At 34.6% G+C, this 10,604-nt stretch overlaps 1 protein-coding gene across 1 annotated transcript; it reads right to left on the bottom strand.

Moving 5' to 3' along the window:
• Positions 1-2,139: 2,139 nt before the first annotated feature.
• Positions 2,140-10,516, bottom strand: BRIX1 (biogenesis of ribosomes BRX1). The gene is made up of 10 exons (XM_033110971.1): positions 10,275-10,516; positions 8,071-8,182; positions 6,905-6,948; positions 4,924-4,994; positions 4,589-4,638; positions 4,417-4,490; positions 4,210-4,260; positions 3,952-4,053; positions 2,844-2,972; positions 2,140-2,597 (listed from the first exon to the last, which is right to left on the bottom strand). Exons 1-10 carry the CDS (start codon positions 10,431-10,433, stop codon positions 2,328-2,330), a joined length of 1,062 nt encoding a protein of 353 aa, XP_032966862.1. The 5' UTR covers positions 10,434-10,516; the 3' UTR covers positions 2,140-2,327.
• Positions 10,517-10,604: the final 88 nt, after the last annotated feature.

Here is a 10,604-nt window from a genome sequence, read left to right as displayed (position 1 = left end):
GACCCAGTTTAGGAGTCCTTTTCTCCCTAACATCCTGCCCCCTGCACAATCAAAACAAACCAACTCTAAACCTCAAGTTTCTCCACTCTCCTGTCCAACTAACTCACCACTCAAAATTCATACTTACCTGTTTTCCGAAAGAAGTTACTATATGGACTTAGTTTGAAAATTGGTAATGGACAGGGATCGGGAAATATGAATGCAGGGTAAAATTGGGAATATTCCCCATCTGAGAATAGATTTGTGGGGATGGGACAAAAAGTGACAAAAAAAAGGACTTTTGTCTTCCTTCCACTATAACTGGTTTTGCTTGCAACTTCTAAGAACCACTTGTCCCTTTTTCTTCCTGAGGGAAGACATTTTTGCTGTAACATTGCATAGAAAATTTTACTATTACACTGGATGTAAATTTCAGTCTAAAGGAACATCTTTATTAAACAGATTGGCTTCTAAATGAACATGGCCTTGGGAGATGAGGAATTCTCATTCAAATGAGGTATTCATGGCTGTGAAAGGGAAGTAACTTGGGATAGGAAAATATATGAAGAAACTGATAATCCAACACATAAATCAAAAAGTATTATGTAAAAAGTACTGTCTTCACGCAAACTCACAACTTGTTGACCCAGGTTGTGTTTATAACCTATAATTAACTTCTTGAGATGTGGGTGTTTAAAAACAAATCCTGAATACAGCTGTCTTATTTTCATCCAAAGCTATAGTCAATTGCCTAAAATAACAGCTTTCATTTTTGCACTAAATCAGATTTGGCCTTCATTAGTCACATACAAGTATTTCAAGTGAACCTCTGACCTGAATTACCTGCATAATTTAGAATATTTCAAGTTACCTCATGTAGACTATTTAAAGTATCTAATTATACTCAGAAAGGCTTTTCTTAGCAGAAAATTTAAAAAAAAAAAAGAAAAAAAAAGAAGAAATGTAACGAAAAATTGATCCTGCCTAAAGATTTAAAATAAAGAAAATTAAAATGCAAGTGAACTAGAAAGATGTCTAGAATAACCTTATTATATAAAAGAGCTCTTACAAATTAGTAAAAAAACAAAAAAAAACTACCACCCCAAAACAAGATTAGTCACAAAAGAAAAATACCTAACCAAAAAATGTATTAATTTTTTTACCTATCAAATTGTCAAAGATTGTTTCATCACTGGCAATGGTACAAGAGAATGAACACTCTAACCTCTGGTGAGGTACAATATTTAGAAGAGCAATCAAAATGTCTTCATGTTCACAACCTCTGACCTGAGTTCCACTTACATGAAACTACAAGTGTTGTACAAAATAATTTATGTACAGATATGTTTGCTGCAAGCACCTATAGGAAAAAAAAACCTGAAATAATGAATATCCAACAAGGGACTGATTATGTAGCTATAATATAGAATACTGTGCAATTACTAACCATATTGTAGGGACACGGGAAAATGATTAATGTGAAATAAGTGGGTGATAGAACACCACGGGCATGACCGAATTTTATTATATATAGATGTATCTATAGTATATGTATCTGTCCATCTCCTCAGCCACCACTTAACCTGTCCATGACCACTGGTAACCAGAACCCGGTCTTTCCTTGTATTAATCCAACTCCAAAATGGTAAAACCAGTGCTCGCTTTGCTTCAAATTTTCTCATAGGGAGAGAAATTCAAATTTTCTGGTACTCGCTAACAACTGTCCCATTTTTCTTCCTTTTACTATCAATTTAATAAGTAATTAATACCCACTGTTTCTAAAATAAATGTATAATTTACAAAAGGCTTTCAACACATGTATTAACTCATTTGATTTTCAAAACCTAAGAATTTTTATTGTACTTTTTTTGAGGTGAGAAAACGAGATCAGAAGTTGACTTTTCCAAGGTCTCATTAATTGGTGACTCAGGGACTCAAACCTCAGTGAAACACTCCTTTCTACTGGTCTACCCCCACTTTACCCAAAACTACACCTTCAAAGTACCTAATGTTTTGTTTTACAAGTAAGAATGACCCAATAAATCTCTCTGAATTTCAGTCTTGCTAAACCAAAAGTTTTAATCCATGAGAGCAGGGTTAAACCTTAAGTGTTCTAAATTTTTAGTAATACCAAATAAACTTTGACAAGAAAAACAGAAATTAACTAATGACCTCTGGTGTTATTTTATTGAGAAAAATACATATAGCACTGAAGCCACAAGATTGTAATTTTTTTTTCCTTTTAAATGCTACACTACTTAGATATAAGGTAATCCTGGATAATAAGAGTATTTACACAATGAATACAAAATAAATATAACTGAAAAACAAATTAGTTATCCATTGATTCATTTTGCATTCCCCCTGTTCACCTTCTGTTTCATTTTTCTTTGCCTTTTGTAAACCTTTTTCTTTCTTGCTTTCAAATCGACTTTTGGCTCTGGTTTGACCCACTGTATTTCTATCGGTTTTTCCTCAGCTGGTATGACAAAAACATCTGCAGTGGGATCATGTGGAAGAATAGTCTTTGGTTCTTTCTTTCTCAGTTTCTGCACCTCTTTAACTTGCTGTTTCTCTTTGTACTTTGCAGCTGTGATGGATCTTATGACACGCCGATGCTAGAAACAAAAAAGCATTAGATGCTTTTGAAATACAAATGTTTTATATGTGGCAAGGACATTAACCTATCAACCCTATTTCCTTTCACCCTATGTCATTAAAAGAAAAATAGTAATTTGCAAGACGATGTGCAGCAAAAATCAAGTTCAGTTTCACAGTTAACAGAATAGTGATTATTTGACAGAATTATTTTAGCCAAAGAGTTCTGGGACATCGAGGACCACTCAACAGCAAAAACAGCTTACCATGTTTGGTGACTGGTAGTGAGGATTTTCATACAAAGTTGGTCCTCCAAAACTTCCTTGGAAAATTTTTATGAGATTTAAGACAAAACGAGGTCCTATTTCTACAAGAGCAGCATCTTCTTCTATGATCTTTAATAAAAAGGAAACAGCCATTTTGGTTTGCATATACTATTCCTAAAAGGTATACTGGCTATAATAACCTCATTACAAATGTGCCCTAAAAAACTGAAAGTGAGGGTGGAGATGAAACTTGGCAAATGCCAAATCAGTCTTTTCTGAAATGTGTTACAATTCAAGTGGTTGACATGGGAAAATAAACGTTGTTTCAGTGTGTTCTTTTAAAATTGAGTAATTTGAATTTGGTTCAGTATCTTGCTTCTCACAATGCATGGATTCCTGAAAAACTGATTAAAATGAATTTTTAAAACTGCAACTACTATAACAAAATGTGTTTAAACATGCTACAGGAACCCTTTGAAAAGTTAAATCAACCCCTAAATTGTTTTTATAAATCCAATTCAAATTAAATTAAAAGGTATATAAAAGTATATATAGTACATGGTCAAATTTATTTCTGAATGGCTACTGATTGAGGCAACTTCTGAATTACAAATATTAACATTGTTTATTGATTCAGGTATGTCTGCCCTCAGTTTGCAAGGTATTCAATATAACAACACATGAAGAAAAGAGCCCAGTTAACTTCTTATGCAGTCTAAAATTTCATTTTGCTGTTCTCTTCCTCCTCTCCACCTTTCTGCAGACTTATCCTGCCAAACTCCTGCTTCTAGACTGGCAGAATCACCTCTCCTCCTGAGTCATTGTATGACTCATCTAATAGTTCTTAATAAATGCCTTCTACAGAGGTTATGTTTTTGTAAGTCTTTATCACACCCACCTACCCTCCCCAGGTAAGATTCTAACCTCTTGAAAGAAACTTACATCCTTCATAGCACCTTCATAGCACCTAGAACAAATCTAGAACTCAATTACCTCATGTATATTCAAACTATTTCCTTTTTACAAAATTAAATATATAGTAAACATACAGTAGTGATGTTTGTCTTAATTTATTTCAAAGTATAATTAAAAATTAATTAAAGTTAACCTGAAAGTTCCGAAACCATATCCTATTATCCAAAATGGTGAAAGTAAACACGTGGTCCACAAATGGCTGGCTTTTAGGATGATACCGTGGTGTACTAAAGATCTAGTAAGAAAAAACAAAAAATAAGAAAAGTCTGTTAGCTCCTTAAACGATGTAACATGTATATATTAGTTTCAGGTAGCTGAGTTAAAAGGTCCAAAGGAAGAGACACTCTTTTGTAATGTATTACTAAAAATGCTTTCTAGAAAAGGTATTTACCTGAATTAAGAGTTCTTTTAACAAAGCATTATGTGGTAATTCATCAAATGCCTACAAAGATAAGTGAACATATTATTTGACAACAGCAGAGTGCTTTGTTTAAAACTGATTTTTTATGTTAACTAAACTGAATCATACAACTATACTAACTAAAAACAACCATGCAGAGTAAAATATTAGACTTCACACACTAAATGAAAAACTTACAGGGTCAAAAGACAAAAGGGGCCGAGAACCTTTCAAACAGTTTCCAGTCATCTTCAGTTCAGCTAAGGTATGAACTAGAAAAATTGTAACAAAAAAAGTCTTAACTTTGGCACAAGTATCCCAAAAGATTTTCAATTTTCTCATAAAAAAATGTTAAATTGAGTCAACTTACTATTTTGAACTAGGAATTTAGCAGATGGTCCATGAGGTGAATTTGAAAGCCTAAAAAATATGAAGGAAGGTTTTCCTACTAATTAGAATTCAGAATGTGCTAAATGGTTATTATCAATTCATAGTTAAGACACAATGCTCAAAATACTCATATATTAAATTTTCTTTCAGGTTTTAACTTTTGTGAAATCAAGTGAGTTTACTTCATACCCTGGCCCTGTCTTTTTACCAAAAAAAAAAAGAGACTGAAAGGAGCCTATAATATTAGAAGTACAAAGAATAAATCCATTTAAAAGAACAAGTTCCACCCCAATCTTACTTAATACATTCCCTTACCACATATAGAGATCTTGTTTCTTCTTAGCTTCAAAATAGATACATTTATTGCAGTTTTTCATTTCACAAACCTAAATAGAGCAAAGTATAGAAAAATGAAGTAAATAATAAAATGAGAACTAAAGTAATTCAGTGCAATTAAAACCTACATTCTTCCAAAAATATTTAAGCAAACTAATGTCCTACAAAGGTATGAATCTAGGTAAATTAATTTATTCACAGAAAGAAATCTTTTAAGTTCCTCGCATTCATTCTACCCAAGGTAAACTTGATAGACACTCTGCTCACTTTTTGGTGGAAACATCTACTCTTTCTCAGTATCTAAATGTAACTGGCCTCATTTCTGGTTACTGGGAACCTCCTCTTGTGAGCAGTCCTCTGCATAAACTACAAAGACTAAAAACAGATACCCTAGGGATAAAGCAAAATATAATTAGCCTCACTAATCTTAGGAAAATATAGTCCTTATAAAACCAAACACATCCTTTATAATGGTTATTCTGATTTTTAATTAGTTTTTTTATTTTAAGATCAACAAATTTAACTTTTTTCTTCGTCATTTATATTATCATTTCTGTGATTTGTTTCCATAAAATCACTAAGGGATTGGTGAAATGTAGAGCTATGCAAAACCTATTTCAAGTTGAATTAAACTTCAACATCTTGAAGGTTTACAAAATCACACTTGAGAAATATACAAAAGCAATACAGGAGTGAAGTACCATACTATTGTAGTATTCACAAACTATCTGATATGGTATTCATAAACTCGAAACTCTTTAAACCTAACAAAAAATTCTTAGGCCAACTTCATGGACTGTGTAGATGTCTGACCACTGTGCTATACACCTGAAGCTGAATAATACTGAATGTCAACTATAGTTTTATATATATATATATATATATATATATATATATATATATATATATACACACACACACACATGGTCACAGGATGTCGAGTACAGCATAGGGAATAGTGTCAATGGAATTGTAACAGCTATATACGATGTCAGAGGGATAATAGATTGGGGGAGGAGGGTTATCCCTTTGTGAGGGGTGAAATGTCTAACTATTACATTGTTTTGTACACCTGAAACGAATAAAAAAAATTCTTATGTCAAATGCTTTTGTTTCTTACTGGTCTTGGAATAAACACAGCAACATTCCATCGGCAGTTTTCTAGTCCAGCCTCAGTTGCTGGAAACCCATACCGTTTTACTTCTCCTGTCTTCACTTGACTTGTTTAGGGCCTCTCTCTGCCATTAGAATGTAAGCTCCACAATGACGGGGTGTTGTTTTGTAAAACACATTTCCATGGCACGCAGAGAGCAATACCACGATATAGCAGAGGTTCAAATATTATGCTAAATGAATAAAAGTCTTTCTAATAGCCAAAGAAAATCCTGTTTAAAAAATTCTAAGTCTTTAAACATCTGCTGTAAAATGTAAGGTTAGTATCTTCAACAACACTTTGAAAATTTAACCTATTACTTGTTGGTAATACCGTAAGAGCAAATACCACATGCATCACTTTTAATACTGACAAAATGCTTTTTACAATGTGGGGTTTTAAAAATATTTAATGAGTTTTTAATTATATTTCATACATGCTGATTGGTAGTTTTTGTATGAATACCTACTAAGCAATTTGCACTATCTTAGACATAATGAGAGGAAAAAAATGAGAGAATCCTTGTTCCCAGAAAATGTTCATGTGCTTGTTTGGACAAAATAAATGTAAGAATCATCAAGAAACAATATATACTGAATATAAGATAAAACATAAGATACAGACAATGAGTACTACAAAAATTTAGAAGATAGATTATTAAAGATTCAATAAAATCTAAGTATATTTTACAAAACAATATAAGTCACTGAATAACTGACTTTTTAAAATGAGTATTAGTGTTCCAAAATATTTTTTTCCTAAATAGTGTTCCTAGAACATTTTACTTTAGTTAGTTTCTAAAATTACCTCGTTAATCACAAATAACTTATCTTTACGATCCATTTTAGTGTCTATAAAAAGAAAAAAAGAAAAAGCAAGTAAACAAAAGATTTCAAACCTTCTTTAATCAAATCACATTCTTTCTAGAAAATACTTTTAAAAGTTTTTATAATCTTCAATTTAAATGAAATTTTATTAATATTCAAAACAATCAGATCTGAAAACACATGACCTCTTTAAAATTTTTAAATGTAAAAATGAGATTAAAAATACTCCTCAAGAATTATAAAAGATGTAAGCAGTGGTTCTCAGACTTTCTGTATTCTATGAATCTCTTTCAAAAATGAAAAATTCTCACAACTGAAAACTATGTTCTAGGACTCCCATTTAAGGAACACTCACTTTAAGAAACTAAAATGTGAAGTGATGAAAATTTCTTTCCATTTGAATCACAGTTGCCAAAGAAAACTAATAAAAAAAAATGGTTTGGGATTACCATAGGAAAAAGGAAACCAATACAAATTAAAATTTCTTAGTAGTTTCAAAGATCTGAAAATATAACAGCACATCCCAGTTTGAGAAACATTGATCTAACCAACTAAGTTATTACCCAGAATTAAAACCAAAGGCATCTCCCAACACAGGCACAAAGACAGCTGCATGATGACACTGCCACAGTTCTAAACTTAAAACTAGACGTTCTTCATTTGCTTGTAAGATACCCCGTTGCTAAAAAGATCAGCTCGGCATTTAGAAGCACACTGAGCTCCAACTTAAAGGTGCCTGAAATCCTACTCTAGGTCCATTATTTTTTATATAAGAAGTCTTTTTTTGTTTTCTTTTTTTGTTTTTTAATGCAGAAAGCAATACATGGCAGTCCTGAATCATTTCAAAGGACAAACCATGACCTCTGAGAGAGAGCATTACAGTGAAGGCATTTCTGGACCTGCAAGAAATGTTTCAATAATTAGGACGTATCTGTTTAAGAAAGTGAAGAGAATGTTTAATAAATTCTGCAAAAACTTTCTGACAAAATGTGAACTTGAAACATCTTGGCACTGAAAATATATACTTCTGAGGAGTAGTGGTTCTTTATCTCACAAGATTGAAAAACTGAAGTGTGACGTGAAATGTGAATACATAAATAGGCAAGTTTATAAACATAAATTTTAAAGTATATGACATAAAGGCACCTGCTTTAGAATGAGGCATCAACATTCTTAAGTCTTGCATTAAATGTCTTGTTCTGAAATTTATTCCTCTGGAAGAAAAGATGAGAATCCGTTCCTTATTTTTCCACTTGCCCTAAAGAAAAAGAAATTGTTAAGATTTTGAGTTTCATACTGAACCTACCTTGACTGGTTGTTTGTTTAAAGATAAAGCTTCCAAGTAGCAAGTCAAACAATCCTGACCTAACCCTTTAAATTCAGTCACTCAGCAGCATTCACTAATCTCAGTTGCCGTCCAGAAATGCTCTCCTTTGCTCCCTTACCTTTTTTGTTTCTTTTTTCTTCAATCTTTCCACTCCTCATCCTAACTCTAAAGATTCTTAGCCTCTTTTATTTCTGTTCTCTCCAGGACACAGTTCTCATAATCACTCTCATAGCTTCAATTGCCAACTCTACAAAAAGGTAAAGAACTGTCTCCCAACCCTACTAATCTCAAATTCAATCCTAGAATACTTAAACCTTAAATCTGGTATATTTCCTTATTATTTAGTTTTCTGATGATATCACCACCATTTCAGTCCCCCAGGCTTTGAATCTTCCACCTGCCCATATTCTCTCATACCATAAGCACTACTAAATGCTGTCAATTTCTCTTTGCAACAATTTTTAATCCTTTCCTATTCCCTCTGCCCTCCTTCAGATCGTTAGGATCTTATATCAACTACAAATCTTTTAAATGGCTAGCTAGCCTTCCAGGGAGGAGTTCCTGCAATAGATATGGCAGACTAGCACCAGCTTAATCTTAAAGCATTGCTCCAATCACATTCTTAGCTCCCAGCATTTTCTAAACACAATCCAAAATGACATAGTTTTTAACATTCGATTCTAAAATACATTTATATTTTCACCTCAGATTGTCCCAAATCAACCCTACACTTTAGCCAATCAGGCTTTACTTCTTTAAGTTTTCAGCATTTCCCACAGTTCAACACCTTTGATTGGTTTTTTTCTCTCCTTGTATTGTTCCTTCTCGTTTCTGAATATCAAAATTCTGTCCTTTGCGATCCAGCTCAAAGGCTAACTCCTTCATGATCCCTTACCAGATTATCCTAGGGTAAAAGTTATTACATTCTGCACATCACTAGGATTTTTCTTATTATGACTCAAATCAATGATGCCTAAGGGATGAGAGCACTAATTTATTGAAAATCTACTGGAAGTCCCGATTATTCTTCACCAAAAGTAAATCACATTTCCTTCCTCCTAATAATATACAGATGAGCAAAGAGCTCTTAATAGCAAGGCTAGAATTTAAACTCATCTTTCATTCCTCAGTTAACTCCTTTCCTAGTGCTTGCCACCACACCACAATCATTTATTCATCATTTACTATGTGCTAGAGTACTATGCCAAGCTGGTGGGGGTTGGGGGCGCACAGAAATTAACAAATCAAAGGCAATCCCTGACTCCACAGTACTCAATCTAGTTCAGGGAGCTCTCAGTTGAATGAAAGTGAGTCCAACATCTTGTGTTCACCTTCTTTTGAATAAAAACCATCGACTTATGTGAATTCTTAGTTTCCTTCTAAACTCCAACATTTCAGGAAGAGATCACGTTCCAGTTTTGCAATCCCAAAGCAGGGGAAACCTAATTTCGTACAGTGCCTATCACGTTAAAAGTTTGTTGAATACAAGTAGAACTTGTACTATCCACTCTAGCTTTCGTTATCCCTCGAGAGCTAAAGATCTAGTAAGTCAAAGTCATAGTCCCAAGAACAGCAACTTTTAAAGGACCACATTACAAGCTTCAGGATCCCTGACTGACAGTAATTGACTATGGCAGAATATGAGAATACGAATCACTGTAAGGATACACTAAACATCTAGAAATTACTTTAAGGGAAAGTTCTACCCTCCAAACGACATAAAGTGGAATAACTAGAAGACAGAACATTGGAACTGAGTACTCCGTTAGTCGATTCCCAGTGAGCCAGCTAAAAGCTCTGAAGCCCGCCCCGTTGCTTAGTCGGACGCACCCAAGAGGGCGACCACGTGCACGAGAATTAGATGTAAACGCGGTGGCTAGTCGCGCCCGGACAGCTGAGACCCAACTCCCGTAACACCTCGGCAACTCCAAAATCCTCAGACTTGTATTTAGGTAGGTAAACCCAGGGCAAGTGCGTGGAGCAGCGGCCGCAGGTGTAACTCGGGGGTAGTAGCTCCCCTTACCTGGCAAACGGGGCCTGGGATACGGTTTCTCTCTTCATTCTCCGCCTCCTCTGCCATATCACGCTGCTTAGGCGGCGGCCTGGCATCTTTTTCGCTTCTTTTTGGTCTCTTCGCTTGAACTGCCAAGCCTCCACGCCGCTTCCTCTTGGTCGCCGCCATCTTGCCTCGCCGCCTTCGCTCTTGGGCTTCCTTCCGGCTCGGCCGCTCGCTCCCCTTTCCGATCTCTATGGTACTGCGCGCTCGGCTCTGTGGTCCTCCAGCTCCATGGTGCCTCCTTCCGGCCTCTGTGGTACTGCACGCTCGGCTCTCTAGGCCTCGTGTAGCTCTATG

This window comes from Rhinolophus ferrumequinum, chromosome 7 (genome assembly GCF_004115265.2).
Source record: "Rhinolophus ferrumequinum isolate MPI-CBG mRhiFer1 chromosome 7, mRhiFer1_v1.p, whole genome shotgun sequence".
Taxonomy (NCBI): domain Eukaryota; kingdom Metazoa; phylum Chordata; class Mammalia; order Chiroptera; family Rhinolophidae; genus Rhinolophus; species Rhinolophus ferrumequinum.
Note: the sequence above shows the minus strand (reverse complement) of the source record. Positions and strands in the feature narration are given on the sequence as shown.